The sequence below is a fragment of the Diabrotica virgifera genome, chromosome 9 (assembly GCF_917563875.1).
Source record: "Diabrotica virgifera virgifera chromosome 9, PGI_DIABVI_V3a".
Taxonomy (NCBI): Eukaryota; Metazoa; Arthropoda; class Insecta; order Coleoptera; family Chrysomelidae; genus Diabrotica; species Diabrotica virgifera.
The window spans coordinates 69289727-69306577 of record NC_065451.1 but is presented as its reverse complement, the minus strand read 5'-3'; the positions used below and the strand labels follow the sequence as shown (position 1 = coordinate 69306577).

The window sequence follows — 16851 nt, the reverse complement described above, 5'->3', positions numbered from 1 at the left end:
TCGTATAATATTCATAAAATTTTATATCTGATGGTTGAATCTTAGGTTTTGGACCATGCAGAGCTTTTTATGAAAAATGACAACCCTGAATATTGACAAGCTCTTCCCAGCCCCTGATGCCTATGCAACCCACTATACTCTAAGGTGCAAAGTGGTGTGCATAGTCAACTCACAACATACGTTTATATAGGTTTTTAACACTTTCTTGGTGTAAACTATTCAAATTGTATCGTACTTCTTGGAGCTGTTCATTTGAATGATTACCTTGTTGCGTTTCTTTTTCTATTTTCGGCGGAAATGAAATCTGTTTATCAATATATTTTATATAATTAAAAATAAATTACAAATCATCTGTATCAACAAACTCATCGATTCTATATTTTATAAATCATCGACTATTCCTTTAATCCAAGATATGTAATTGAAAACATTAATAAATACTCCTGATGGCTCATAGAAGTCCTTATGGTATATGTACACATTCAACGTGTAGGACAAAACGCCATACACGACACCGTCCTGAACCAAGGGCCCTCCATGGTAACCTTTTGTAAAAACGGCAGTTTCCGCATCTTTTGGTCCTGTGCAGATGTTTTGTGTTTCGTTTAGGTAGATATTATCCCAAGCTTCATCGAGAGGTTCAGTACGACCAAGGGCTACGTAGGCTGCTACTTGATCATAGCAAGCTAAAAAAAAATTAAATTGTAAACCAATGTTCTAATTAGAAAGTGTTTCTTAATTTTAAGTTGTTTTGCAAATGTTTTGTTAAATTAATGTGCGTTTATTACAGAGAAAAACAATACAGGAAACCAAAAATAATAAGCACCTGGACTAGATCACATCCCTTCTGAGCTACTTAAGCTTTTGGACGAGGAAAACGTTACCTACTAAATACACTTCCTTTAATAAAATTTACAACGAAAGTAAAATACAAATAAGTAAAATTATTGGTTGGAGTCACTGTTTTACTGTTTATAGCATTACCTAAGAAAAACAGATCAACAAATGTAGTGATTTTAGACTAATCAGTTTGATGAGCTCCTTTATGAGAACAAGATTACCAGCAAACTAAGAAGACTTACAACCAGAATGGAGAGTAGAAGATACTTGTCAAAAAAATTAAGAAATGCATCAACGAAGCAGCAGCGAAGCGATTGGAAAGCGTAAAATTAACACGAGAGCGACAAACTACACCAAACCGTGGTTTTTCCAAGAGGTAAAAGAACTCTGTGAATTAAAACGCAAATGACTACCTAAGATATAAAAGCACACAATCGGAAGAAGCTCTCGCAGATTATGTCCAAGTAAGAAACGAAGTAAACGCAAGAATAAAATCAAACAAAGGAGAACATTGGGCTAAATCCACTAGCGACATGGACTACGACCTATATGGGGCCCAAAAGAAAGTATGGAAAATGCTTCGCAACAGGAAAAAAACAGTTGAGTTCGTGCAGACCAAGGGACTACCTATAGGTTCAAAACAGACAAATTACTCTGCAGCACTACTCTGTGGATCCACAAAGTGGCTGAAACAGGTGATTTTTGTAGCCCCAATGATTTTGTAATGGACGCCACAGTGGCGAGGATCGGCTAAGCCACTGTCGCCAGTCACTGTCGCTCATGTGGAATTTCACGTTTAATTTACATTAAGAATTTACGGGTAATCATCGGAAGCTACTTTGTGGATCCACAGAGTAGTGCTGCTAGATTGGTTCGTCTGTTGGGAACCATAGAGACATGGCAACAGCATTTTAAAGAGCTATGATGCTGAAGAAATGCTGAATATAAACGAATACGAAACAGATATAAGTACTACAATCAATGACAAAGAGGTAGAGGCAAAGCTAAAAAACAGACTATTACCTGGAAGGGATGCATGGTATACCCAATGAACTTTTAAAATATGGAGGCCATGAACTTGCAAGTGAACTGTGGAAACTATTTAACAGAATTTTAAACGAAACGGAATGGCATAAGAGCATCACAACTCCCTTATTTAAAAAAAAGGACAAGAAACTTGCAAACAAAGCTACAGTGGAATAATAATAATAACAGAATAATAATAACCCTCTTAATACAACGATGAAACTTTTCACTGGTATTCATAAGTACAAATTGGAAAGGCAAATCACTAATGTTGAAGAACAGCAAGGTTTTACAAAGGGGCGGTCTATGACAGACGGAGTATTTATAATAAAACACATAAAAGAAAAAGCTATAGACTTCGGTATGTGCGTATTTTTGCTTCATTGATCTGACGAAGGCGTTTGACAGGGTTTGGGACTAACCGGACTGTACAATAGGCAGTCAGATTCCGTCTATTAGTCTAGGAAAAATTCCAACGAAAGTCGATTCCTTGTACTCAATATATGAGTAAATGCAAAATTAAAAACAACTTATGTAATACATGTAGGTGTTCATCTAGCCCCACTGAAGAGGGCTGGAGAGACCGAAACGAACGTATGGGGATGCTGGATCATCTCTGAACCGAAATGAAACATAACCTGTTTTTAAATTATATGTTGCTGAAAAACTCACTTTTATAATCTAAAAATGGTACACTTCGTAATTGTAGGATGTCTTGGTTTTCCCTAGTAATAGCCGCATAAGGCCAACCAGCAGAGGTAAAATTTTTAGTAATGTCTGCATCTGCTTCTGGAAGTTTGACGATTTTTACATTTTCGTTTAGTTCCACATCACGATCCAGTTTTACCAAAGCAATATCGTCAAAAGATGGATTGCGAGATTCACTAAAAATATGGAAAATAAAGAATTAAGAGAATATTGTATATAAAACATTTAAAATTTATAAAAAAATAGAATGTGTGTGTACTTTGTACGCACGTAAGAAGTTATACTTCTATTATATGATTTCAACGAAATTAAGAGGGAACAGTAGCGATCAACAGGTAGCAAAAACGCGGTCCAAGATTGCGGCTGTAATTTTGAATATTTTTTCGAGATATTTGGCACACGTATTTGTAATGTAATAGAGAATGGCGGTACAGAGCTAAATTTGAAAAATATAATATTATGTGGAAATTACTCTGCAAATAAATATAATATTAAAAAAATGAGTCTGTACCGCCATTAAGAAGAACAAAAAAATACACTTTCTTTAAATAAACTTTTTTATCCGATGCCTAGATTTTATGTCATTTTGGAACTACTAAAATTTTTAATCTCATTAGTAGTTCCAAAATGACACAAAATCTAGGCATAGGATAAAAAGTTTATTTGAAGAAAGTGTATTTTTTGTTCTTCTTAATGGCGGTATAGGCTCTTTTTTTAATATTGTATTTAATTACAGAGTAATTTCCACATACTAATATATTTTTCAACTGTACCGTTATTCTTTATTATATTACGAATACATGTGCCAAATATCTCGAAAAAATATTCAAAATTACAGCCGCAATCTTGGAACGCGTTTTTGCTACCTGTTGATCGCTACTGTTTGCTCTTAATATACTTTTTCTACAACCGTGTTAAAAAATTTTAAGGCACTGCAGTTAAAAGTGAATTGTCAAATTGTGAAAAGTCAAAATATTTATATTTCATTTATTAACATTAATATTAATAGTACAACTTGCGCAATTTGAAAAAGGTGGTTTAAAAGGTCTTATAAAATTTAAGTTAAAATGTATTATTGCATTTTTAACACGTTTGTAGAAAAAAACTATTAAAATTTGGTAGAATATACAACAATAAAAGTAAGATGTTATTCTATAGTTGTTATGATTTACGTATTGACAGTATAGGCAGTTTTGATGTAATGGCAAGAAAAATATAAAAATGGAATGTCAGTCAAGTTCAAGAAAAGTTTTTGTATATATTGTCCTGTAATTAAGAATGAATAAATTATAATTGTTGATATATATAAGACGTTTGTAGAAAAAATATTGTTTGACATACGTGTTAAAAGTACATTTTTAAGGCGCTCATGTGAATTGCAGAATTCGCTTCGCTCATTCTGCAAACTTTCACATGCGTGCCTTAAACGTGTACTTTTAACACTTATATCATAAATAACGCACGCAAGAAGTTATACTTCTATTATATGATTCCAACGAAATTAATATATGTACTTTAAACCGTTTATTTGTATTTTATTTAAATATTAAACTAATTTTAATACTTATTACTTTTCAAAAAATTTTATTAAAAGAGTACCAAAAATTAAAAAAATTAAAGAATAAAACACACACAAACACATTGAAAAATGCCACAAATGATTTCTGAACAATAATTGTCGGAAAAATTTTTAACTAAATACGTATTTTCTGAAAAAAAATTATGTAATAAATATACTAACAATCATAAAATGTATAAAAAAGAAACAAAAAAATAAAAGTTTCTACTGGGGTTCGAACCCGTTTATGTTTGCGCAGTTAGTATTGGAATTCATTCATCTTACACTTCTACCCACGGAGACACATACATTATGTGGGAAGATCGATGAACTAAACGGTTTAAACTTTTGACAGTTCTGAATTTAACCAAATTATTTTGATTTTTGTAGAATATTAAAATTTAAAATACAACAAAACATAGAGTAAAAAAACAATATATTAGGTGAATATTGACAGAAATTTTAATGTTAATCAAAGTATGTAAATCAAAGCATTACATGCTATTTTGATAAGTTCATTTTAAATTTTCCAAATAGGTAGGTACCTATGTAATTTTTATTAGGATACTGAAACATTTACAATTATTATGTACCTGTCGCCTTTAAAAACTATTTAAAAAGTCACTATAATTATAAACTTGCTTTTTTCTCTGCCATCACAACAATAAAAACTAATATACACAACATTTGTTGATCCATAATCTCCAACAATTATTGACAGATGATTTTAACACCCAATACGATCCCGTATAACGTTTGAGCGAATAAATATACTGTCATATATAACGATAATTTACTAATATACTGTCGGTGTGCGCATGCGCCAGGGAATGTAAAAATTTACCTTCGTGCCTAAAGAAGTATAACTTCAAAAAGCTTTCTGTGCTTCAAAAGCATAATTTTTTGTATATATTATAATGATATGCCTTCAGCAGATCGACATGCTGAAAATATCCTAGGAGAATATCAAACCGGTTTTAGGGCAAACAGATCCACAATAGATCAACTATTCACGCTGAGACAGCTTCTAGAAGAAGGATGGGAGTATAACAGACCCATATACAATCTCTTCATAGACTTTCGACAGGCATATGTTAGCGTAGAAAGAAGCCAAGTATGGAATGCCATGGCGGAGTTCTCAATACCAAAGAAACTCATTCGGATAACTAAAGTATGTATGGAGGGTGGAATATCAAAAGCACGTGTAAATAATAAACTGTCTGACAGCTTTGAAGTCAACAGTGGACTCAAACATGGTGATGCGTTATCTCCACTACTTTTTAACCTTGTATTAGAGAAAGCCATGAGGTCGGCCGAAATAAGGACAGAACTGCTATATCGGTTCAAGGTCCCAAGATATTCCTAGCTTATGCAGATGACATTGATCTCGTTGGAGACTCCATCCTATCCACAAAAGCCATTTTCAACAAGGTGGAAGAAGCAACAAGCGAAGTAGGGCTGAGGATTAGTGAAGAGAAGACGAATTATATGTGTATAAATAGAACGACACGAAGAGACAGGATAGGACAAAATGTGACGGTCAACACCTTTAATTTCGAAAGAGTACAACGTTTTAAGTATCTGGGGGCCGTAATCACAGGTGACAACGATGTTACTGAAGAAATAATAGACAGAATCCAATCAGCAAATCGCTGTCTATTCGCACTGGATAAGCTTATTATATCAAAAAATCTTGTAAACCATATATTATGATGTTACCACTTTAATTAGTGTGTTAGTTTCAACTACTTAGCAGAATGTACGTATTCTACACATGTTTTTCACATTAACAGTCACAATTTTAACCTTTTTTGCCTGAATCTAACGTGGAAATACTTCATTCTAGGCACTGCAGATGTTCTGAATTAGAACGAAAACGTTTTGCACGACATTATGAAGTTTTTTAATAAACGATTTTATACCAGTATACAACTTGAAGTTTTTACTTCTGTATGAGTTACTTATAATAAATTACAATAGATTGTCGATCTCTTTTCCGACAAATTTACAGCCTCGTTTCGTCAATCCGACAACGTAAATATGTTAATTATGGCAGGTTATGTTTTGCGATTATAATAATTTTAATTTTTTTATCGTTCAAATAATACATGTTTATTAAAAAGTAATTTCCCGACAAAAAAATGACAAAAACTTATAAAAGCGAAATTCTTAAACAGTGTAGTGCAGTCACTGAAGGTGGATATGAGCCATTACCTCCGATTTCGTTGAACCTCCATCGATTTTCATGAAAATTGGTGAGTAATTAGGGGATACTTCAAGGAACAAAGGTGAAATGCTGCCAACTTGCGCTTTTACCCTGGTGGTGGATGCTACCCCTTCTCGTGGGTGAAAATTATTTTATTGAAAATAACCCCATAATGCGATAGAGGGACAAATTCTAAGCAAAATTTGTTATATGTATAAAGTTATTAAAATAAATGAAAACTTTTTGAGTTATTAAAGATCAAAGATTTTAATTTTTCTTGAGAAAAATGCATATTTTTAACCGATTTTTCATCAATAACTTAAAAACTATTAAGCTTTTTCAAAAAAGTTGTTATTACCAAAATTGATGCTAATAAAAGATAAAATAAACCGTTATCTAGAACAACCTTTTGATTTTAACTGAAAGTGAGTTATAGGTAATTGAATGTATATTTTTTTCGGCGAGTAAAAAAATCTAGGTATTCAAGCTGAAATAACGGGAAAATTATGCATTTTATAACATAAACTTATTAAACGTGAGCGGCCGTGGGTAACGGCATAAACGCTGGCCTCATACGCCAGTAGACGTGGGTTCGATCCCTGCCAAAGACAAACCATTTTCATTTTCCAATAATGACACGAGCCGTCTCACCGTGCCTCGGAGAGTACGTTAAGCCGTCGGTCCCCCTGGGCTAGTGTACATCGACACTAGTTACTTGAAACAGGGTTAAAGATGTAATTGGCGCTGGAACTATCCGAAAGGATCTCCCCGGCAAAAATGCCATACGATATTATTATTATTAACTTATTAAACATTTGTCAAAGTACTTAAAAATGTCTATCAAATGAGCCCCCGACCATGTTGATAACATTAAAATTTATGCTCCAAAATTTTTTCAAAATTTATCTTTTAAAAATTTTTCCAAAAAATGTTATAGTGTTTTTTAATAACTCCGTTCATTTTTACGACATCAGGTTCATCTAAAAACCGTTTGAAAGGTAATTCTACAGACTATTTAACCACGTTGAATTTATTCTTTTAAACCCCTTACCTATTTTAAAATGACAGGTTAAATGACCCCAGTTGCATGGTTCTCACAGCAAAATTTAAGATTTAAACGTTTCTATCTCGGTTAATTTTCACCCTATAGAAATAGTAAAACAGGTTAAAATATTTTACACATAAAAAACTAAAATTTGGTTATATATCAGTTTTAACGTATATTGAGAATTTTTGGAGTTATTATCAAAAGAATATGAAAATTACAATAATTTTAAAAATTGTGATTTTTTTAAATTACATCTTTTTTTCAAAAATATGCATTCTAAATCGGTCAACATTATTAAAATCATTATTTATGCTAATATAAAGAAGTTCTTGTGAGGATTACTATAAATTTTTAATTTTGTGGAAATGGCGTATGTTTTATTTTTTAGCTTTTTATAAAAAATTCGAAAGGGTTCTTTTATTTTCATCATAACTTGCTTAATTTTGACGCTATTAACTTCTACTGGAGCTCATTTGATAGATACTCCGAAGTACTTTGACAAATGTTCAGCAGGTATATTTTATACATTGCATCGTTTTCCCGTTATTTAAGCTTGAATACTTAGATTTGAGTACTGTTGGAAAAAGATACACATTCAATTGCCAATACCTCACTTTGTATTAACATTAGTTTAGTTCTTTAAGTAAGGAAAGTATTCAATTTTTTATTGTCTTCAATTTCAATGATAATAACCTTTTTGTAAAAGCTTATAGTTTTTGAGTTATACGTGAAAAACCGATTTAAAACATGCATTTTTTACGAAAAAAAAAATCTTTGGTCTTTAATAACTCAAAAAGTGTTAATTTATATTAATAACTTTATATAACAAATTTTGCTTATAATTTGTCCCTCTATCGATTTATGGTATTATTTTTAATAAAATAATTTTCACTCCCGAGAAGGGGCGGCATCCACCTCCAGGATAAAAGCGCAAGTTGGCATCATGTCACCTTTGTTCCTTGAGGTATTCTCTAACCACTCACCAATTTTCATAAAAATCTATGGAGGTTCAACGAAATCGGAGGTGAAAACCTTCAGTGACTGCACTAGTGGTAGTCTACTACTTGTACTCTGTCGGTATCGTCACAAATCACCTATTTACTATACCTCTAGTCTAGATGCTTCATGACAATGCTTTGTTTGGATATGAAACGTCTGTCTAGTAATTGTTTACATTTGCTTTCTATATATGTTCTGACATTCTAGCCGTCATTAGACGTGAAAGTAAACAGTGCAACACGTGAAGGGTCCAGGACAGTATTAGCTCAATTTACTGGTGTTTCGTAGGGTTACGGTATAAAAAGTTTTGAAATTAATTTATCGAACTGGCCATCTGATACCCAATTTTTGTCAGACAGTGAAATATTTGGATAAAGGACCCTCCAATCAATCACTTGTTATGCATGTCCGAAATTTTGTAATCGCAAAACACTGCCATATTTACGTAGTCGGACTAAAGAAACGAGGCTGTAAATTTGTCGAACAGGGGTTCGACAATCTTTAGTAATTAATTATTAAGTACTTTCAATTGAAAATTAAGAGTTTTGTGATACCGCGCGATAGTGACATCTTGCGGGTGTCGGACTCGACGATAGCGCCCTCTATTTTGTCCGACAAAAATAATTTATTTTATTTTAACGTATAATGTTTTGATTAAAATTAAAAATTATGGTTTTGAATAACAAAACTTAACCGCACTAGAGCTACAGGTTTAGGCGTGTGGACTCTGAAATTTTTCAGAAAGTGGTAGACTCGCTCAAACGAAGCAGTTAAAACCTTTTTTAAGACTTTTGTAAATCATTTTCAAAAAAGGACGATGTACTAACTGTGGACTAGTATTTCAATTGAACAAGCCTAGTACTTACTTCATATTAAAACCAGGATGTCGCTCAATTCTTGAAATCGTAAATGATTGACGCGACGGGTCGTTTTGTCGTACGAAACCAGCGTAGATCTCTGTCACTGTATTCCATACGGCATTAGATTTGACGCAACTAGCTGAAGTTAAAACCCAAGATTTGCTTACAAGTACGCCTCCACATTCGTGATAAGTTATCTCGTACCATGGCATACGGACGTAAATATTCAACGCGACGATCCATGGAAAATCTCCCAAGTTGGCATCATCATTGGTTAATCTGTTTGTTGGAATAGCTGGAATACAAATTTGTGATTATTTCTTACATTTTTGTCAATAACACCATAAAATAGGAAAAATCTGTATTGAAACCAGACAGCAACAGTACGTCTTCAAAATTTCAACGAAACGGAAGATTTCTCAATAAAATAGAGGGCGGCGTGGCACTTGCGGAGTGCCGACAGAAGTGACTACTTCTTATATATTCTATTATATTCGATTCGTTTCAATTCGATTCCATTCGATACGTTCCGATTCGATTTATTTTATTTAATTTTATTTAATATACAGGGTGAGTCACCTCTAACGGGACGGAAGATTACAGCGAAATGGTAAAAGATTTGAAAAAAAATTTAAATTAGTAGTTTGTAAGTTGATAAAAGCTGCATTTTAAAATTACATTGAAATATACAGTGTGTCCCAATAAATGGCGGCGTATCAAAATTATATTTTTTATGGAGCACTGTATTTTATTGCATTTTTTTATTTGTCCGCAAAAAATAAGGTATAGTTTCATAAATCTTCCCGATACCTATGTACAGACTGATCTGAGTTATGTTGACTTTTCTTAAAATGTAAAGTTTTAAAAGAAGGCTTATTCTTAAGTTATTTAAGAAATTATAAAAATATTACTTTTACATCTAAATAGTTGGATATTGCTTGAATGTATTCCATGATTGATTATTACACATTTATTTACAAGGTGTTCAACATTTACAGTTTCATTATTGGATTATTCAAGGTGTCATATGATGCTTATTTTAAATGGATCATCATGTATATTAATAAACCATTATACTTAACGAAATCACCTCTTTCGAATGATAAATAGATGTCCTATACCTAGATCTAATAATTTTTGGGTAATTTACAATTATTTAAATTCTTAATCTGTAAATCGATTTTAAAACAAAAGATGTAACTCATTGTATGACATCGTCATTTTATAACAGTACGGTCTGGTAATTATCAAAAAGATAAACATCTGTTTATTATATTCAAATTTAATTGTTTCTAAAAATGAATAATTACGTTATTTACGAAAGAGTAGACATGGCACTTTGCATTGAGGAGTGTTTTCAAAATTGTATCTTTACCTTCTAAAGTTTACGCTCAAAAGTATTCTGATAGAAGACACCCAAAAAAGGACGTTTTTAAGAGATTTCAATAGATTCCGTGCTACTGGTAATGTTGCATACGGAAAGTTAAATAAAAATAAACCAGTTATTTGTGATGACGTCAAGGAACTTGATGTCCTGCTTTCTGTTACGGAAAACCCAAATATGTACTACTAAAGAAAAAATTTCGGGTGAATTGTAAATCAGTCAAAACGACTGTTAGAACGACTGTGAGAAACCACTGTTATCAGTATAAAACTCAACTACACCAGTATTAGACCGAACATTATGATAAATATTTAACTTATCGTTTATGAACTTTAGACTTTGGAGAAGATCCTGATTTTTGTAAATGTATTGTATACAGACCAATATCCCTAGTTTTCATAATAATGGTCTCCAGTAAATAGACAAAATTTTCATTTCATTATGATACAGTAAACAAACAAACAAACAAAGTCCCGTTTAAAATACACTGTTACTTCACGCACACTTCTTTAAACACTTCACGCACTGCTATCTCTATAATGACAGTTTTCACAAACTAAAAACTTATACATAATATGACATAGACAAGTGAGAGTAGATAAATAATAGTAAATAATAATAGTAAGATTAGTAGATAATTAATATTTATCTATGGGCCATTCCACGAACATACGCCTGTTTTGAATTACTTCGACAACGAATATTTTACTGTACAACATAAGAAGTAAAAATAAATGGCGCTAATAATTATACCAATAAACAACAATGTAATTTGCAATTTACTTTGGTTCTTCTTATTTTGCACAGTAAAATATTCGTTGTCGAAGTAATCCAAAACAGGCGTATGTTCGTGGAATAGGGTCTACTTCTATCTTTCGCACTGTTTTTAACACACTTTCATACAATCAAATATCCTTAACTTTGGCGTTGTCATGGTGATGACATAATGAGCAATAAATTACGACAAAAGTTTTGACAGTTTTGTGGTTTGAAAGAAGTTAGAATTTTTTAATATCAAAGTTCTAAAAATTGTAGAATAGAAATAAATTCCAGTGACGAAGAGTTACAGTTTTTTTATTTGTTTATGGTAGAGTAGATAAAATATTGTATGAAACTGTGCGTGAAGTACTTTTTGCGAACTTACGCGATGTTTACCACTCGCTCCGCTGTCGATCGTGCTTTAAATATCATACTTCACGAACTGTTTCATAAATAACTATTTTAAAACCAATTTACCGTTTGAAAAAATTGTAAATTACGCAAAAACTATGACTGCTAGTTATAAAACATCCCTATACCATTCGAAAGAGAAAAATGTGTTTAGTATAATAATTTATTAATATACATGGTGTTTTATTTAAAATAAGCATCATATGACACATTAAATAATCCAATAATGAAACTGTAAATTTTGAACACCCTGTAAATAAATGCGTAATATTCAATCATGGAATACATTAATTATAAAATAGTTACCAGACCGTAATATCATAAAATGATAATGTCATACAATGCCATTAATTAACTACATCTTTTGTTTTAAAATCGATTTACAGATTAGGAATTTTAATAATTGTAAATTACGTAAAAACTATAGGCCATCCATATGTCCTTCCATTCGAAAGAGTTAAATTTGTTTAGTATAATTATTTATTAATATACATGGTGTTCCATTTAAAATAAAAATCATATGATACATTGAATAATCCAATAATGAAACTGTAAATTTTGAACACCCTGTAAATAAATGTGTAATAATTAATCATGAAATACATTCAACCAGTATCCAAATATTTAGGCGTAGAAGCAATTTTTTTATAATTTCTTAAATATCTTGATAATAAGCCTTCTCTTAAAACTTTACATTTTAAGAAAAGTCAACATAACTCAGAACACTCTGTACATAGGTCGTGGGGAAAGTCTTATGAAATTATACCTTATTTTTTGCGGACAATTAAAAAATGCAATAAAATATAGGGTGTTCCATAAAAAAATATAACTTTGATACGCCGCCATTTATTGGGACACCCTGCATATTTCAAAATTATTTTAAAATGTAGATTTTATCAACTTACAAACTACTAATTTAAAATTTTTTTCAATTTTTTTACCATTTCGCTGTAATGTTCCGTCCCGTTAGTGGTGACTCACCCTGTATGTATATTTATTACATATCGCCGGTCTAATATGAAATATGCAATTTTAGACTTTTGATGGCATCTATTAGCAATATCTAAAAGGTATGTACGGCTCTGTGTTCTTATTTAGTTTACTAGATTTTGCTAAAATTGTGAAAATGAAGTCCATTAATGTCGAACTAACATTGACAACAGTTGACAACCATTCAACATATGAACAACTCAATTTGGGCTCAAATGTACCTTGGGCAGAATACATGTGCTATTTTGTGCATCCCTGTTCAATTTCACAATTATAGTCAATGTTTCCATGACTGATCAAGTTTAAAGGGTTTTTACCCGAATATTCTTGTATTTTGGTGGTTAGCATGTCAGCATCTTGTCAGCACTGATGATGATCTGTTATCAGATCGAAAACAACTAGTTCTGTGATGTAGCCCTTTTTGGGGAATTTTAATAAATATACCTTTTATAAAGGATTTTACTTGTTTTTTGTAATACATGTGTGGTATACAGCCAACTACAGGAAAACTTTTTTCCTCGTGGATTATTAACATAATTACTTATATAGGGCGTCCAAAAACATTTTTTTTATTAAATTAGATGATACAAAATGAGGAATGTATGTAATTTATTTTATTTAAAATACATTACTTTTCGTTTAAATTAAATGTTCAAACTGCCAAGAGGTGGGTGGGTGGCAACTTCAACTTGAGTTTAAGCTAAAAACCATATTTATTTGTCAAATAAATATCTTTTATGTTTTCTGACAGCAGTAAAATGTATTTTGAATTAAATAGTTTACATACATTCTTCTTTTTGTATCAATTAATTTAATTAATAAAAAATTTTGGACACCCTGTATAAATAATTATGCTAATGTTTATATTACTGAATAGAGAATTAAATAACATTTCAAATGAGCTGTCACACGACCCCTATTCTCATTTAAAAAAATCATCGACTACGTCATCACGCTCAGATGGATTACGCCATTAGTATGATATATATAATATGCTAAAAAATAGTAATTTAAAAATAAAAATCCGTTTCGGGATTTATCTCCAAAATCGCCATTGTAGCGAAAATGAATTTATTCCAACCTAAACATCATCACTGTATAATTCATGTTTAAAAAATGATAATTCTTAGTAAATTTATTTTGAAATAATTTAGACTATGGGATTTTAAGAGAATTTGAATACTTCAGATAAAAATTGAAAGAATGAAAAGTTTATAGAAAATGAGATAGCTGCTTAAAAACGTAGTAGAAAATTTTCTCGATTAGAATAGAATAGGTAGGTACTATATACACATGCCACAAAAAAATAGTTTCAGAATACATATAACAAATTAAAGAAAAACAATAATTTAACTATACCTTTAGATGCTGCTATTATCATCAAACACAAAATAATAGGTTTCATCTTGTAAATATTTTAAATAAAATTACAAATATCTCTATAATATATCTCTCTATAATAGGTACTCGATATCGAAGGTTTCGATATATATATATATATATATATATATATATATATATATATATATATATATATATATATATATATATAAGGAGAGGTTAACGCGAGTTAATAGATATCGGCATGGCTCGCAACAATGAAAATACAAAATATGCATAAGATGGAATGCAACCACAGACACGTGTTTCTGACTTATTAGTCGTCATCAGTATGGTATAGCCAAACAGGAGCAACGAAACCAATTTGTGGCTGTAATGTTAGAAGACCCTCAGGATTCGAGAGCAACAACTAACACATCCACGGAGGAAGCTACAGCTACCTGAGTACAGCAATGCCAAACGTTTAAAACGTTTTAAAATCAAACAAGGAGAGGTTAACGCGAGTTAATAGATATCGGCATGGCTCGCAACAATGAAAATACAAAATATGCATAAGATGGAATGCAACCACAGACACGTGTTTCTGACTTATTAGTCGTCATCAGTATGGTATAGCCAAACAGGAGCAACGAAACCAATTTGTGGCTGTAATGTTAGAAGACCCTCAGGATTCGAGAGCAACAACTAACACATCCACGGAGGAAGCTACAGCTACCTGAGTACAGCAATGCCAAACGTTTAAAACGTTTTAAAATCAAACAAGGAGAGGTTAACGCGAGTTAATAGATATCGGCATGGCTCGCAACAATGAAAATACAAAATATGCATAAGATGGAATGCAACCACAGACACGTGTTTCTGACTTATTAGTCGTCATCAGTATGGTATAGCCAAACAGGAGCAACGAAACCAATTTGTGGCTGTAATGTTAGAAGACCCTCAGGATTCGAGAGCAACAACTAACACATCCACGGAGGAAGCTACAGCTACCTGAGTACAGCAATGCCAAACGTTTAAAACGTTTTAAAATCAAACAAGGAGAGGTTAACGCGAGTTAATAGATATCGGCATGGCTCGCAACAATGAAAATACAAAATATGCATAAGATGGAATGCAACCACAGACACGTGTTTCTGACTTATTAGTCGTCATCAGTATGGTATAGCCAAACAGGAGCAACGAAACCAATTTGTGGCTGTAATGTTAGAAGACCCTCAGGATTCGAGAGCAACAACTAACACATCCACGGAGGAAGCTACAGCTACCTGAGTACAGCAATGCCAAACGTTTAAAACGTTTTAAAATCAAACAAGGAGAGGTTAACGCGAGTTAATAGATATCGGCATGGCTCGCAACAATGAAAATACAAAATATGCATAAGATGGAATGCAACCACAGACACGTGTTTCTGACTTATTAGTCGTCATCAGTATGGTATAGCCAAACAGGAGCAACGAAACCAATTTGTGGCTGTAATGTTAGAAGACCCTCAGGATTCGAGAGCAACAACTAACACATCCACGGAGGAAGCTACAGCTACCTGAGTACAGCAATGCCAAACGTTTAAAACGTTTTAAAATCAAACAAGGAGAGGTTAACGCGAGAGAAACACGTGTCTGTGGTTGCATTCCATCTTATGCATATTTTGTATTTTCATTGTTGCGAGCCATGCCGATATCTATTAACTCGCGTTAACCTCTCCTTGTTTGATTTTAAAACGTTTTAAACGTTTGGCATTGCTGTACTCAGGTAGCTGTAGCTTCCTCCGTGGATGTGTTAGTTGTTGCTCTCGAATCCTGAGGGTCTTCTAACATTACAGCCACAAATTGGTTTCGTTGCTCCTGTTTGGCTATACCATACTGATGACGACTAATAAGTCAGAAACACGTGTCTGTGGTTGCATTCCATCTTATGCATATTTTGTATTTTCATTGTTGCGAGCCATGCCGATATCTATTAACTCGCGTTAACCTCTCCTTGTTTGATTTTAAAACGTTTTAAACGTTTGGCATTGCTGTACTCAGGTAGCTGTAGCTTCCTCCGTGGATGTGTTAGTTGTTGCTCTCGAATCCTGAGGGTCTTCTAACATTACAGCCACAAATTGGTTTCGTTGCTCCTGTTTGGCTATACCATACTGATGACGACTAATAAGTCAGAAACACGTGTCTGTGGTTGCATTCCATCTTATGCATATTTTGTATTTTCATTGTTGCGAGCCATGCCGATATCTATTAACTCGCGTTAACCTCTCCTTGTTTGATTTTAAAACGTTTTAAACGTTTGGCATTGCTGTACTCAGGTAGCTGTAGCTTCCTCCGTGGATGTGTTAGTTGTTGCTCTCGAATCCTGAGGGTCTTCTAACATTACAGCCACAAATTGGTTTCGTTGCTCCTGTTTGGCTATACCATACTGATGACGACTAATAAGTCAGAAACACGTGTCTGTGGTTGCATTCCATCTTATGCATATTTTGTATTTTCATTGTTGCGAGCCATGCCGATATCTATTAACTCGCGTTAACCTCTCCTTGTTTGATTTTAAAACGTTTTAAACGTTTGGCATTGCTGTACTCAGGTAGCTGTAGCTTCCTCCGTGGATGTGTTAGTTGTTGCTCTCGAATCCTGAGGGTCTTCTAACATTACAGCCACAAATTGGTTTCGTTGCTCCTGTTTGGCTATACCATACTGATGACGACTAATAAGTCAGAAACACGTGTCTGTG

The 16851-nt window shown here is 32.7% G+C and overlaps 1 protein-coding gene across 1 annotated transcript; it reads right to left on the bottom strand.

Annotated features, from left to right (window-relative positions):
• Positions 1 to 307: 307 nt before the first annotated feature.
• Positions 308 to 14299, bottom strand: LOC126892879 (chymotrypsin-like elastase family member 2A). Its single transcript, XM_050662696.1, has 4 exons — positions 14149 to 14299; positions 9252 to 9540; positions 2539 to 2750; positions 308 to 686 (listed from the first exon to the last, which is right to left on the bottom strand). Exons 1-4 carry the CDS (start codon positions 14192 to 14194, stop codon positions 382 to 384), a joined length of 852 nt encoding a protein of 283 aa, XP_050518653.1. The 5' UTR covers positions 14195 to 14299; the 3' UTR covers positions 308 to 381.
• Positions 14300 to 16851: the final 2552 nt, after the last annotated feature.

Excerpts from the sequence above, each read along its gene's own strand:
- LOC126892879 (XM_050662696.1), bottom strand. The coding sequence starts at position 14,194 with ATGAAACCTATTATTTTGTGTTTGATGATAATAGCAGCATCTAAAG. Across the intron at positions 2,751-9,251 it reads CATCCTGGTTTTAATATGAA|TGAATCTCGCAATCCATCTT; the intron begins GTAAGTACTAGG and ends CCATATTTTTAG. Across the intron at positions 687-2,538 it reads ACCATTTTTAGATTATAAAA|CTTGCTATGATCAAGTAGCA; the intron begins GTGAGTTTTTCA and ends ATTTTTTTTTAG.